Source organism: Neopsephotus bourkii, unplaced genomic scaffold, assembly GCF_033783945.1.
Source record: "Neopsephotus bourkii isolate Nb327-2 ecotype Australia unplaced genomic scaffold, CSIRO-AGI_Nbou_v1 NB_272, whole genome shotgun sequence".
In the NCBI taxonomy this organism is placed as follows: Eukaryota; Metazoa; Chordata; class Aves; order Psittaciformes; family Psittacidae; genus Neopsephotus; species Neopsephotus bourkii.
The window spans coordinates 19,783,642-19,799,834 of NW_026900781.1; the positions used below are offsets into that span (position 1 = coordinate 19,783,642).

General features: G+C 36.9%; 1 protein-coding gene across 5 annotated transcripts in view; it reads left to right on the forward strand.

The window, feature by feature from the left end:
* The window catches only part of CDH18 (cadherin 18), a 584,308-nt gene that overhangs the window by 441,883 nt on the left and 126,232 nt on the right, over positions 1–16,193 (forward strand). For all 5 annotated transcript variants that reach the window (XM_061346700.1, XM_061346697.1, XM_061346698.1 and 2 more), the window contains one exon: positions 9,014–9,308. In XM_061346700.1, coding sequence (XP_061202684.1) covers positions 9,014–9,308 — 295 coding nt within the window. The remainder of the gene's footprint in view (positions 1–9,013; positions 9,309–16,193) is intronic.

Here is a 16,193-nt window from a genome sequence, read left to right on the forward strand (position 1 = left end):
GAAACTGTTTTTGCTCCACTGTTGTCACAAATGTGCTATGCTTTCCAGTGAAGAACAGCTTTTCAATGCTTCAGTTTATTTCCAGTATGTTTCCAAAGAGAATGTGCACTTGCTGTTCTTCTGACCTTGACCTTTTCAATGTCTGAAGCAAACATTCTTCCTTATGAAAGCAGTCTTACTTCTTCAGATAATGCAAGTTATGACACTGGTACCTAGGACGACTTCTGGCATCTTTGAGGTTTAATGCATCTGTGACTATGTAGTTGAACAGTAAGGCATTTACAAGGAAAGCAGTGTTTCAGTGATTTAAGTAAATCAGAAGTTTGCAAGGCCTGTGTCAGAGAGTAGTACCATCAACTGAAGCACTTATTGTATGCTTGTGACCATTTACAGGATTTTTAGAACTCCTTTATATTGGCATAACACCTCTTTACTGTTATCTGGTAACAGCACAAACTGAAACAGAACTTTCTTCTTCCAATGGTGATGTAGTGTGGCCAGGGCTTCTTTTAGCAACAGTGTATCATCAAACCTTATCACATTTGGATTCAGACTTGGTCAAATTTATAATCCTTCTACATGGATCTAGGAATCTTAAGTTATTAACACAGTTTTACAGATTTATTGATTTGAAAGTGAGTTTTTTGTGACAGTGGATTGTGAAAAGATGCTGAAAACTGAAGACCATTAGTTTTGTAAATTTGTCTAGAGAGCATGAAATAGTTTTCTGCACTGCTTAGTGACATATGACGTGAGGGAGAAAGGAGTCGTATTGCTGGAACAGAATGCTATGAAGTAATATAACATCAACCCATGTATTAAATACTTGTTCATATGCATTGAAGCCAGACTTCTGGTGCCATAAAAACAAACATAGCACAAATCTGGTGCCACGATCTTGGTAGTTATTAGGTTGAATGTGACATGAAGCATTCATTTGAAGTCTTAACTTACATAGTTAAATTTACCTTTTTTTTTTTCCCTATTGATGATATTTCTCTGATTACATTGAAAAGTTGAGTTTATAAACGTTCTGAAATTCTGCAGCCCTCCAGTAATATTTTTTTTATAGAATCAGAAATCTCTCCTCTCCCCCTTTCCCTGGGAACTGCAAAGTTCACCATTGTCTAATGGTATCATGACTAGAGAGAGCGGAGTCTGGTTTTGGGTTTTTTAAATCTGAATTTATTTCTGGGTGAATTTCATAGTTCAAGTCTGTGAAAATCAAATTACTCCTCTTTGAAAGAGAGAGAATAATACTTACCCTTTAAGGAGACTGCAGGATTTGAAAAAAATAGGAGCTTTTATGAATGGAAGAAAAATAGAAGATTTTTAATTATTTTCCTTGTTTAGTCAGAAATAAAGTTGATACACTATGAAAGTGTACAACACTTTTCTTACATTAATATCTTGTGGCCATTCTGTATAAGTGTCATGGGAGATGAGTGTTTCATGGATTGCAGAGTAGGAGGGGTGTGCTGTGACTCTGAGTCAACTCTTCTGGCTCTAGAACAGTACTGGGGAATGAGTAGTCTTGTTTTGTTTTCTGTTTAAAAATTATCTTTTTCAAATAAAACCTAAACAAAAAAGACCAGCTTAATTTCAATCATGTTTTAAGTAATAGTTCAGTCAGCTGTAGTTACTTAGCCCTGGGACCTACAAACAACTATATTTGCAAAATTATATTTTTAGAAGACCTTGGTTAGCACGTACTGCAACTGGATGCCTGTCCAGCTCTTTAAAACCTGTAAAAAAACATGCTATGTAAATTCTTCTTACTTGAATAAGGAGTGTCTTTATTCCCATCATAGCATTTGGCCAAGTAAAAGGTGTCTAAAATGAAAGCTCACTGCTGTGGAGAGAGTTCAGAGGAAAACTTCAGCAGAGAGGAAGTATTTTTATTTTGTATTGATTCAGACACATAGTACACTGAAAGTACAATTTTGGATTGTATTTTTCTTAAAAGTATATAGTGTTCTTTGAAAACAAAATAACAGTTTTATACATAAACATTTATTGTGGTGTTTTAGGATTCCATTCTCTATTTTTCTTGTAGTCCTCCTTGGGTACAGAGATAAAATTGAAACTAATGTTGACCACTTGTGTCAGCTTTAGTACACCTAATGTTACTTTAGATGTGATTGCTTATGCATCTCCATACTTCTTGCCATTACCCAGTCTCCCCAAAAGCAGAGGTAAAGGAGTGGACTTCAGGTAAGCACATCTTGCAAGAACAGATGTTTTTATGCTGTAGTGTTTGTTATACTACAAAGTTAATACTGTTTCAGTTGTGTTTTTCCTGGATTATTGCAATCCAATTATATTTTTTCTGTCTGAGAAAACCCATTCAACAGATGGGGGCAATTGCAATTCTGTATTTTCCTCCTCTGTTTGACAAGGGTGTGGAATAGCTTCTTCTCGAATGGATAATACAGTTATCTCCTAGGCTAATGATTCCCTCTGAGAATTCCATCAAAACATGTGACATTGCTCAGAGCAGTATATTTCATCAAAACATACTTTAGAGCTCAGACTGAAAGAAGCAATTCTGTGGCAAAGCTGAGATGGTTTTACTGCATAGGCACGATGAGCATTTCAGTAGTATCAGCTAGACTGATTTTGCAGTGTGCATCATTCAGAATAATTTGGTTTTTACTACTATTAAGTTATGGTATCATTTCTTTTAAATTACATTTTGTGTCTACATAAACATCAAAGGAAGTCAACATGACTGCAGTGCTATTACAGAGTAGATAAAAACATTTTTTACTCAGTGTTTTAATGTTATACCATTAATTCTTTATACATATTTAAATTTTGATGGTTTTAGTGAAGCATTAAATGATTCTGCATAACAAAAGTAAGGTAGTGTATGTACATTCTTTTTTTAATATATTCTCTTATGGTTTGCTAAAGTTCCTAGCTCATGTTGTTTAGGAACATTTTTGCCATTCCACTAGGCTGCACAGTCATTGGTAGGCTTTGCTGTTGTACTATTGTGCTGGGGCCCTCTTACCTGATTAAACTGCTTGGCAGTGGGAGCAGAATTGGGAAGGGGAGATTCTCCTGCTGATTCTCCTGAAAGAGTGTGCTGCTCCCCAAACAGAAGACTATACTTTATTCGAAAGACATAATGATAGTGTCACTACCAAAACTTAGGTTTTGCTTTTGAAATTCTATGCATATTATTTTGTTTATTATTTGTCAAAAATAAGTTTTAAGTTAATTCTCTGCATTTATTTTAAAATAATTTGTTTATATGTACATAACCACTTCTGCTCTAATTAAATTTGTTAAGTTAGTGCAGTGGTTCTTGATCTTTTCAAATCAGCCTCGGATTTGAATTTAGCATGTATATGGGAAACTCATATATATATATATATATTTTTTTTTTAATATAACAGCACATATCTTATATCCAGACCCAATAATTTGTTAGTCCAATTAAAATATTGTAAAAATAATTACTAGTCCACTTAAAATGCCACCCACACATCACACCAGGAATTCAGATTATTCAGTTAAAGCAAATGGGGGAAAGCAGTGCACAATTAAATCACAAATAGACAACTCTTCTACTTATCCAAGCCTCTTTCTCATTCTCTTGGCCATGCACGGTTTCCTGATCATGTCTTGTCTTCTTCAGGCAAGTGCAGGGGACAGTGGTGATCACTGTGTGTTGTAGGAGCAGGATGTTGCCTTCCTCCCCAATATTTTGATTGGTTTTATAGTACTTACTGGTGAGCTTCTTCCTGCTGGGCCTGGTTTCTGTAATTCTTTCTACCTATTTGTGGTCATTTGCTTGACAATTATATATGCTTAAATGTTTGGATATAGGATGTGGCAAAAAGCATTAGGCAAAACAATGAAGGGAAAGATGTATGAAAATGAAGGATGGTGAATAAGGCCAGTAGGTAAGCAGCAGGCACCTTTCCATTTGGTTCTGCAATTAGGCTTTAGTCACCTGATTGCAGTTACTAGCAGTTAAAAAACTGTATTAGCTGGGCAACAAGCCTACAATGTGTGCATTCATTTTACATCAGTTAATATACTAGTGCTTCAAATTATAAGTATTTCAAGACTCATAGTATCAAAATTAATAATAAGAATATAAAGAAAACTCTTAAGAAACTGAAATGCTTGGTATGCTTCTTCAGATCATGCCTTTGGAAAATACAGACTTTCTACCCTTTCTGCAGGAATACTAAAAGAAAGTTGAAGCATTTAAATGGATTGATGGAAGAGAAATGTTTAAATCTTAGCAAAACTAGGACACCTTGGTCGCTATTCTGCAAAATCAGTCATACACTGCTGATACAGACCAGCTTAGTATTGAGAAATTGTCATAAATCATCCTGAATCCAACTTGTTATTAAATATGTCAAGAAGTGAAGCCCACTGGGTTGATAAAGATGACACTCTAGATATGCCCTTCATCTATTCTTTTTTCTTCTTTTCCTAAAAAAAAATCTGAGAAATAAAGATATTAATAATGCCCAGTAGGGTATGAAAATTGAATACATTCTGGAGGTTTCTGGTTCTGGACAGTTTCAGGATAATGGATATGTTCTTGATAGGAGCATAACCCGATCAGCAGTGATAAGGAATGTTTTCAGAAGCCAGCCCATCAAATAGGGTAGAAACTGCATTTCCACAAGGAATTCAGAAGCCTGCACTGGCTGGAAGTTTGGAGATTGGAGATGTTGCAGTTAGGGAGCAGCAGAGTGAGGCAGCTTCCTGGGGATGGTGTCGCTGTGGGGCTGCAGTGAAGTACTGAGCCACAGGTAGGGTTGGGGAGCCCTGGGAGCTAGGGAAGTCCAAATGGTGAGTGCAAGTGCAAGCTCTATAGTCTCCAGTAGTTATAACCTCTAGGCAAAGTAATTTTTAAAATGGTTTGGGGTCTAAGGTGAGATTGCTCAGGGAAGCAAAAAAAGAAAAAAAGTTTCTTTAAGTAGCAGTTGAAAGTTGATATCACAAATCAATCTATAATCACCAGATGCAGCGGACTATCATAAAAGCAAAGGCCTACTGAAAAACAATTTCAGTTATGTTATCATAGTCATAGTTAAAACCACAGATAGATAAATCAGTTGTGTTCTAATGTTTGTCTTATTTCCCTTGTATTTCTTTTCAGTGCTCGTTACTCATCTCAACATTATGAGTAATCATGTTTCAGTTTGCGATTTGTTTGTATTTCTATTTAAATTAAGAGACTTCTGTAATGTTCCAACTTTATGTCTCTGTCTGGCACACCAGGGGGGGAAAAAACACCATACTTAGTGTTTATCAAAGCTATTTATTCATTTTACTACATCATGTGAGTATCTCATCTTCTAGTGTATACATGTTATTGCAGTAGTCATTGGAAAAGAGAAATTGAATGTCCACACCCTTTCTAGGGATCTGGGATGAGATGGCTTCCCAGATCACACAGGTTATGTCTAAACTGGTGAACAGAACATGGGTTGGCTTGAGTCTATGCTGCTCAGTGCTTTCCCCACTCTCTGTCAAATTAATCTGAAAGAGAAATAGTTACAGCAGTCCCAAGTAGAGAGAAAGTTCACTATTGACCAGGTAGATTCTGCTTCTTTGCAAAATCGTTATAAATCGTTATAGGCACAGCTGCAGAATTTCAGTCTCCCAAACCATGTATTTGTAACAGCAAATCCCATTTATTCTAGTTAGAAATGCTTTTGTGAAATAAACCACTTGTTTATTCCACAACCACCTGTTGTGGAGGTGATTTCATAGTACGCAGGGAAAAGAAAGAAGTGCTGAGGGACATGAATCTCTCATTAGCCTGGTAGGCATTGTCTTAAGCAGAGATTCCCAGGGGCTGTCTTCAGTACAACCCATATTATGAACGTGTTTGAGAGAAGCTTTGATACTTTTTTTTTACTTGGGCCAATTTATACTGAGGTAGAAGTATTAAAGAAGACAAACAGTTATTTAATCTTTGCCTTACAGAAAAACTCAAAATACAACAAGTGACAAAGGAAAGGCCCTTTTGCTATGCAGTAGAAATGCAATGCAAAATCCTCCTGCATGAATTTAAAATTCAGCATAGAAATTAAAAGGCGTACATCAAAGTGTTATTTTTCAAATAATCTAAGGCGTCAGGAAGTAAGGAAACAGGAACTTCTCTAGCTTTCTCTTGGTTTTGGTTGTTGCCTTACAACTGCAGTGTAAAAGACCCAGCTACAAATTGAAGGCTACTGGTTTATTAATAGTCCTAATTAATATTAATATTATTAATTAATATTAAGTCAGCTGATTCATGATTGCATTTTTCAATTGAAGTTTGTTGGATAACAGGATGTTTAGCAGGAATCACTGGTTTGCCGTGTAGTCAGCTGAGAATCTTTTGTGCTTCTTAACTTTTATTACTTGATAGATATAAGAGCCCTGTGACTCAAAATGCACCTTCATTTTCATCACTAATGACAAGTACAAATAGTTGTTTCTTCACAATGAATAATATCTAATATTTCAATTTGTACTATTAGAGTGAGTTTCTGGGTGTGCCTTTCTACAGTATGGTATTGGAATACCATGTCTATTTGGACTTTTTGAAGAAAGCTTATTTCTTAAATTCTACAGCAGTTCCTTATTCTGTTGTTTTCTTACCTATGTAACCAATTTCTTAGATGGTTTATACTTTCCATAATTCCAATTATGAACACTGTTTTTTGCTGGGACCTTTGTATAGTATAAGTAAATATGCTTTTGCATATATGCATGTAGAGTTAAAAGGAGACAATGATGGAAATCCTTTTGATCTTTTTCAGTTTGGGGTAATTGGGTCCCTTATATCTTCAGAAACTAAGCAAATTTGTCATTTTCGTGTGCATACAAATTTTCTCCTTGCTTTCTTGGCTTTTGTTTTTGGCCTTTTTTTTTTTTTTTTTTTTTTGGGTAGGGAAGTGTTTGTTGGCTTTTTTCCACATAAAGACAATTGTTGACATTTGCAAACACTAACACTCAGGAATAGTTTTATCAAAAAAGGAACCTGCAGCAGGAGATACTCAATTCTGATTGATTGTTTCTGAAAAAACTGGAATACAATCAAACCAAGATCAGAATACCAGAGTACCTACTATTCTTGTTTTTAGGAATAAATAACTTCCAGTAACATTTTGACTTTATAAGAAGTTTGGATCTCTGGCATTTTACATCGAGTGAATTATTCTTGTCTTAACAGAGTACAGTCTTATTCTCAGGACAAAGAGAGATGTAACCAGAATTTTGCCCATCTCTTCTTTACAGGAAAGGTTTAAGACTGTCCTGCTGTCCTATAAAAGCAAAGCCAGGCAAACAGACCCTTTCTCTGCTTCTTTCTCTCTTCCATTTTCAAAACTAAAAAATGGGTCCACAGTGGTGACCCAGCTTTGGTTTGGTTATCCAGTCAGATCTTCCTGCAGCTCGCATAAGTGCGTGATGCACTGACTGAATTACGCTGAAGTTTACATGAGCTGACAATCTTAATTTTATTAGATTTTCCCCTCCTACCCCCCCTACAGGACAAGTTATAAATTATGTGTGACACCATAGTTTCGTAGATTTGGTACACAAGATTAAAAAGTGTCATCAAGTCCCGTATGCTTGCTTTTTTTTTACAAAAAGCAAACTAGATAATTTTAAAGGCAAGACAAAGAACTGGGGGAAAAAAAAAAAAAGAAAAAGTGGAGAGTGAGAAAATATCAGCATCTCTGTATGATTTAAGTCAGAAAAAAAGATGATTTGGACTCTCAAAAATCTATTTTCTCTATCCAAATTTAAATGGTTTCTGAACTGAGAATGGAAAGGAGTCTGGAAACTAAAACTTAGTAATGCCATGCTGCAGATATTGAGAGATAGTCAGAGCACTGAGATAAGAATAAGAATGAGTTCTTAAAATTAGGAAGTTTCCCTTCTGATTTAACATCACAATATAACTGCACAATACCTGAGGCTGTTCATTTCTGCATTATCACTTTGTTCTCATTGTGCACTTCAATAAATACATTCTGTTCTCGGAGTAGTTCTAAAGAAAAAAAACCCACAAACTTCTCAATCTATCAAAAATTACCCCTCCTTCTCAGAGAACGTATGTTGAATTTTAATCTAAACCAGCAATTCTTTAAAGTCAAGTTAGAAGCACTGGGGCTTAATGTGGATAGCTTTTTCATTTTCGTGTTATCTCTCGGTACACCAGGGTACTTTGTAAATTTTCCTTCCCCCTCGCCCCCCAGTAAATGCAAGCTTTATTCTCCTGAAGGAGGGGTAATATATTAAATGTATATTTTATAGCACAGAGTGTGTGTTAGGAGCAGTGAAAATGCTGGAAGTACGAAAATGAAATGTATGCTGGAAGTGTGCAAATGAAAATGCTGAAGTTCAGTGCTTCATTAGAAATAATTTAAATACAAGCAAATTAGGTGAGTTTCTAATTAGAATGAAACAAGCAAAACTGAGAGAAAATGGATGTATTTTGTTGTGGGACAAGGTAGTCCTGGACATACATCTGTTGCTGTCACGCTACACAGTTTCCTTTTGTGTAAACTATGCTATCCTTGTGTTCACAGAAGATAACATAGGTGGTGGGATTGAACTATGTCATTGAGGCAAACAGTCCTCAGTGTGACTTCTTCAGGCTTAGTGCTTAAGGCAGGGTTTCTAGCAAGGAATGCTGTATGGTAACTGCTGGAAGGACTAAAACCAAACCATAATAAAATAAAAGCCACCCCAGTTACTATAATATTCTTAACTTAGGAAAGTTTTCTAGAATGGACGTGCACCAAAAAAAAAAAATCCCATCTTAAAAAGTGAACTATGCTGGGTGATTATGATCCTGAACAAAATGATTGACTTGACAGCAATGCCACATAAGGGATTACAACAAGTGATGGGAAGGTTAAAAACTAAGTAGGATGGTGCTAACAGAAATATTACAGTTTTTAGATCTTTTATGAAATAACCTTTTATGATTTTTAATAGGTTATTTTCTATGATTTTATGTGTTTATATTTTACAGCTGCACTCCAATTCTGACAAAGGTGATGGATCAGTCAAATACATTCTTACCGGAGAAGGGGCAGGGACTATCTTTATTATTGATGACACGACTGGAGACATCCATTCAACCAAAAGCCTAGACCGAGAGCAGAAGACACACTATGTGCTTCATGCCCAAGCTATTGATAGACGGACAAACAAGCCACTCGAGCCTGAATCTGAATTTATTATCAAGGTGCAGGATATCAATGACAATGCGCCAAAATTTACAGATGGACCATACATTGTTACTGTGCCAGAGATGTCTGAAATGGGTAAGGAAATCAAATTATTACATTCAACAAGCTTTTAACAAGTTAAAATGACACATACTGTTGTTGACAAAATTATGACAGTTATTGTATCATTGATTTTATGTAAAACATATTACAGTTGAGATTATAGGAAGCCATCAAATGCAACTTTGCATGTTACTTGGAATATTCATATTAAGAAAACAGGATACCACACTCATGTTAACTGTGGAGAGTCTCTCTTAATCTTGAATGCTTTAACAAGACAATCCTGGGCAAATTGTACTTTGCACTCTAGAAACAAGATGTATTCATATATTCATCATTCAACTACTCTATGGCATTATCTTATGTCTATGTGAGTAGTCTGTGCAATTCATGGAATTAAACAAATACAAAGACATGGTGAGTTTCTAGACTACTTTAGACCATGGTATCATACGTTTGTTTATCTTGGTTAAGTTTCTTATGAAGTTCTGAAGTTCACAGAAGTACCAATCTTTGTTTTTCCCTGTTAAAAATATGTTTCATATATATTTTTATTATTTGAGGTGCTAAACCCGCAGCTTCTATTACAGGTGTGCATAGTGAAAATAGAGCGTTCCAAACATCTCTACGATTCTTTGCTTGCATATACAAATGAAGCGTGGTATATGAAATATTTGTGAACGTGTAGTAATCGTAGCAGTCCTGGAAATACTGAAACATATTAAGTTTTAATCCTGAACCATGAAGTTCAGAGCTGTGACAGTTTGAAAAGAGACTGATTTTTACACCAGTGGCTTCTTCACTGAAGTAAGTGAAGTTAATCTTGTATAAAGTAGAGAATAATTATACTTTCCTATCTACCATACAAAATCAGATTGTATTAAATGGACTTTGAAGTTTACCAAATATCATGGTTAAAAGGGTAAGAAATTTTCCCCATTCTTTGTCTTTTCCCCTAACTTAATGACTGCCTCTTCATTCTTTCTGTCATTGCCCCTGCCACTGCCACTCCACTGACACATAGGAGTACTTCCTTGATTTTCTGCTCAAAATATTCTCCATACGTTATGTTCTGAAAAATAATGTGTCTGTATCATAATTGCCTTGTTCTACTTTGTTCTTTGTAGGTACTTGTAGTATTATTCTCCTTTTTGAGTCCTTTCCTCTCTTCCAAGTCCTCTCACAGTGTGTTACTTCAGATGTCTCTTCCCAGCTGTGGAGCACTCTAAGCCTTTTTTTTTCTGTGGTACCTCTCACAGTATGAATGCATGAAGGGAGAAACATCATTCTTTGGTCCCCTCCTATTTAATTCTCTCTTCTTCTTTCATATTACCCCTCAACTTCCCTTTTATGAATCTCCTTCTTTCAACAGTCTATTCTTTCCTTCTTAATTGCTACTTCATCTTTCCCTGTAATTTCTATTTCCTCCTCATTTCACCTTTTATTATAATGATTTAACATTATTATTTCTAATAGTGTCTTGGGTCTCTACCAGAAGAAAAATCTGTATTAGCCATTCTTGATTTGTAAATATCTAGCTAATAAAATTTTCAGATTATTGATCAAATATGTTTTCATTCCTTAAAATAATTTTCAAGCCATTCATTGTTCTCTTAAATCTCTTACTCTCAAATACTGACTTCCTAAATACCAGCTTTTACTTCAACCTAAAAACATCTAGGTGCATACCATCTAGAGAGTGATGCTGTATATATAATAGGATGTGGTTTTAATGTACATCGCCTATTTTAACCATCTAAGCATACTATTGCAAATATCATCCCCAAGAGAAACTTACAGACAGGTGGAAAAGCAGTATTCCTGTGAGCAAGGTCATGACACCAGGTCTATTTAGAATCATAGAATTGTAGAATAGTTAGGGTTGGAAAGGACCTTAAGATCATCTAGTTTCAACCCCCCTGCCATGGGCACGAACACCTCACACTAAACAATGTCACCCAAGGCTCTGTCCAACCTGGCCTTGAACACCCCCAGGGATGGAGCATTCATAACCTCCCTGGGCAAAACATTCCACTGCCTCACCACCGTAACAGTAAAGACCTTCCTCCTTATATCCAATCTAAACTTCCCTTAAGTTTGAACCCGTTACCCCTTGCCCTGTTGCTACATTCCCCAATGAAGAGTCCCTCCCCAGCATCCCTACAGGCCCCTTCAGATACTGGAAGGCTGCTATGAGGTCTCCACACAGCCTTCTCTTCTCCAGGCTGAACAGCCCAAACTTTCTCAGCCTATCTTCATATGGGAGGTGCTCCAGTCCCCTGATCATCCTCGTGGTCCTTCTCTCAACTTGTTCCAACACTTCCATGTCCTTTTTATGTCAAGGACACCAGAACTGTACAGGATACTCCAAGGGAGGTCTCATGAGAGCAGAGTAGAGGGGCAGGATCACCTCCTTCGACCTGCTGGTCACGCTCCTTTTGATGCAGCCCAGGATACGGTTGGCTTTCTGGGCTGCAAACGCACACTGAAGCCATCTCATGTTCATTTTCTCATCGACCAGCACCCCCAAGTCCTTCTCTGGAGGGCTGCTCTGAATCTCTTCTCTGCCCAGCCTGTAGCTGTGTCTGGGATCGCTCCGACTCAAGTGTAGGACCTTGCACTTTTCATGGTTAAACTTCATGAGGTTGGCATCAGCCCACCTCACAAGCATGTCAAGGTCCCTCTGGATGTCAGTCCTTCCCTCCAGCATTATCAACTGAACCACACAGCTTGGTGTCATCGGCAAACTTGCTGAGGGCGCACTCAATCCCACTGTCCATGTCAGTGACAAGACCGGTCCCAACGCTGATCCCTGAAGGACACCACTGGTCTCCAGCTGGACATTGAGCCATTGACCACAACTCTTTGTGTGCGGTCATCCAGCGAGTTCTTTATCCACCAAGTGGTCCACCTGTCAAATTGATGTCTCTCCAATTTAGAGACACGAATATCATGTGGGACAGTGTTGAATGCTTTGCACAGATCCAGGTAGATAACATCAACTGCTCTACCTCTGTCCATCAGTTCTGTAGCCCCATCATAGAAGGCCATCAGATTGGTCAAGCAGGATTTCCCCTTTGTGAAGCCATGCTGGCTGTCACCAAGCACCTTGTTGATTTTCATGTGCCTTAGCATGCCTTCCAGGAGAATCTGCTCCATGATCCTGCCCTGCACAGAGGTGAGACTGACTGGTCTCTAATTCCCCGGGTCATCCTTTTTCCTCTTCTTGAAAATAGGGGTTATATTTCCTTTTCCAGTTGTCAGGAACTTCACCTGCCTGCCATGATTTTTCAAATATGATGGACAGTGGCTTAGCACTTCATTTGTCAGCTCCGTCGGGATCTTCAGTTGGATTTCATCAGGTCCCATGGACTGGTGCACATTCAGGTTCTTAAGATGGTCTTGAGCCAGGTTCTCTCTTACAGTGGGCCTAAGGTCTTCATTCTCACAGTCCCTGCATCTGCCTTCCAAGACTTGGGTGGTGTGGTCAGTTGCCAGTGAAGACCGAGGCAAAGAAGTCATTCAGAACCTCAGCCTTTTCCAAATCCAAAGACATTTGGATTTGACAAAGAAATTTATCAAGACACCTTTGTGGGAAGCGCTACAGTGAGGTTATTCCCTATACTGTAGGCCTGTATGAAACCTCTTCACTTGTCTTTGATAATTCACTGTGGCACAAAGCTTTACTGTTAGAGCTCATTTCAGTAGCATCTAAGTTCTTATCTCAGTTGTCTCTCGTTACACCACAGACTCTTGATATTAAATTAATTTTCTTTATCAACTCTTCAAAAATGCATAACTGTCTTCCTCTTTGTTTAGTTTCCTTTGTCTTTAATGGAACATTTTAATTGATTATTTCCTTCCCCTGTGGAAGCCTTTTATTTTTTTTGTGGGAGGAAAGACAGTGGAAAGGAGATCAATGTTATCCTCAAAGTCAAAACCAGCCAATATAATTGTTTTTTATTTCTTCGCCCAAAGTTTCCCTTTTCTTTCATCCTGTCAAAATGTAATATTTTTGCATAGATGTTAGTCATAATTCTGTAGTAGTCTGAATCTTGGTATTACTCTTTAGCTATATTATAAATGTTACTGTTTTCTGAAGAACAATTTGAGTAGTCTGAGATGGCATTTGGGGTTAAAAAAAAGGAGTGGATTATGGTAAACCAAGGAACTTTGAGTGTGTTGTGGTTTAAGCCCAGCCGGTAGCTCAGAACATATCATTAATGCATATATTTTATAAATGAAATACTTTACTGGTTGTACCTGAAGTAAATCATTAAAATATCCATACAATCTAAGCAGCACTTTTGTGTTGTTTGAATAAAATTGAATTTTCATATCCTGCTGTACAGGCAACCTGCTGTAGGCATAGAGCATCTTTTCCTTGCAAATTCATGATCATTATTTTCTTTTTCTCTTATTGATTTGTTTGTTCTTTGCACTCTGAAAGCATTTTATTGTCCGCAGTCTCAGGAAGACTAATTCTAATATTGCTTCCAGAGGATCCATTTTCTGTCAAATAATGGACATCCCTATGCCAGTTTCATTAGTTTTGTAATAAGCATATTTTTTGACATTAGCTGAGGAGTCTATACATCCCTGAAGATCTTGTTGCTATTGTATGAATTCTTAAGGATGCTTCACTTCTTTCAAAATATCTTCCACTTTATTTCATGATCATGTAAAGAACTTTCAGTGCTACTGTCTGTCTGTAACAGCCCTCGTGCTGAGTAGCTGGTGGAATTTTCATCTCTGTTATGCTGTTTGTTTCAGCAGCAGCTTCCTGTCTGTCTCCTCAAACAGCTGATATTTTTGTCACACGTTGACCCTTGATCTATTTGTGAAAGCTGTAGGATGTTTATGGCTTTTGTTTTTTTTTAGGTAACTAACAAGAAAGCACGGGTAAGTTTTGTTAAATTATTTGCCAAATATTAGATTGCAGTGTTTCCTGTGGTGTAAAGTGAACATATTATTTATGTTTTATGTACTGTGCTGGAAGAACTGAAAGAAAACACCTAATTCTTGCCTTCTTGCCTTCTTGACACTTCTCCTTAAAGTTGGCTCAAGATCCGCTTTATATGTCTTAAATTATTTCTTCTGCAGTGTAAAAAGCTCACTTTCATTGAGATCTATGCTCTGTTTTATAGAAGAGTCATCATTATCTTAACTGGTGTAGAGGGGGGTTGGAACTAGGTGATCTTAACATACTTTCCAAACCAAAGCATCCTGTAATTCTATCTTAATATAAAGGAAAACTTTTTGTTTGTTTTCTTCCCCAAACAACAAAAGCCTTCCTTTCAGGTATCTTCAAAATGAGCAAAATACTGCATATTAAATTTTCTAGTGTTCTATGTAGTCATGCATAAGAAGTGTATTCCAAATAAATTCTCCTTAACAAATTAATAGACACATTGGAGTTTTCTGAACTTCTTTCCAGGGTATTATAATGTGAGGTAGTCATAATTTCAGATAATCCGGAAGGCATTATTCATGGTGTTCATAAATATGATTTGCATGGAATGTGTCTTTTTATCTTCCTGTGTTGTTTGTTTTTTACCTTATAATAAATATGTCTGACAAAAGAGCGTGAATTTCTACAGCGAGGACTTGAATCAATGATATAGTCAGTAGATTCATGTTTATTTCCTGGTGAAGGCACTGTTTTCTAATGTAGAATTAAATTAAAACATTCTGTTACCCGTGCAGCAAACTATGGAAAATCACACATAGAGATCTTGCATTGTCAATGGACATGCTTTATTAAACTTCCTCATTATACATCAGAAATTTGTCTTCAGAAAGACAGATTGAAGTAGATTTTGAAGAGATTTTGAAATAAAACTACAGTTTGGTTTTCCAAATGAATGTTCCTTAATTTTGATAACAAAAAAAAGGCAAAGCTTATAGAGTGGTGTTCAGAGCAGACATATTTTACAGCTCTGTATAGAGCATTAGCTAAAATAACAGAATTCCCAATATGGAATCCCTAAACTGTAGCAGGAAATAATGTGGAATAGTTCTTGTACTCTGAATGAGCAGAGACTCCATTCTGGGGAAAAGTATTTTTATTACCTAACCGGAGTGTCAAAATGCTTTCATAGCAAAATTTTGAGGTTTTCTTGACAGGCACATTCACAGTAGGTTAGTGAAGAAAGTATGGAAGGTACGCCTCTGGGTTCGAGATTTATATCCGTTCCAAGTTCTCTGGGGAAATTAGATCCTTATTTTTTGTGTTAGATTATTTTCCTCAGAATTGTTAACATTAAAAATAGCAAGGCAGCTGTACTGTACAGTTTTCCATCTGAATCCCTTACACGTCTCAACAGCAAAAAAATGATTCTGCATCTGAATGGTACAAATATATTTGGCATCATGATTTGTCTGTCATGTTGATGAGCTGAATTATACTAACTTTGGAAGGAGTAATTGGAAGCTAAAGGTACTTTACCTTTTCTCGCAAGGCATTCTAACCCATAGCTTTCACAAGCTGCCTTTCCTCTGTGCTTGTGTACTACAGTGGAAAAGTTAAGCATCTCATGAGCTACATTGCACCAAATGAGGGTTTGAGAGGTGGGGTGGGGGGGTTGAGTTAAAGGTGTGATTATAAGTGGGCTTTTTAGACAGAATGAGAACACTTTGCCACTGTGCAGTACCAAATTACTATTATCAGGTGTTTCTTAGAAGAAAGATACAGATGTACTCGAAAATCACTGTGGCAGATTTTAAAGCATAATAGCATTCAATTCATGGTAAAATGACCTGTCAGTTGCTTATGTGAGATACTACGTTTCAGTAGGCCTCTTTTGTTGTCCCACATCAGTAAGCACTCAGATTCTATACCCTGCCTTTTGAGAGGAGAGAGGAGAGAGGAGAGACAAGAGAGAAGAGAGGACAGGAGAATGAGAGAACCATGAAATC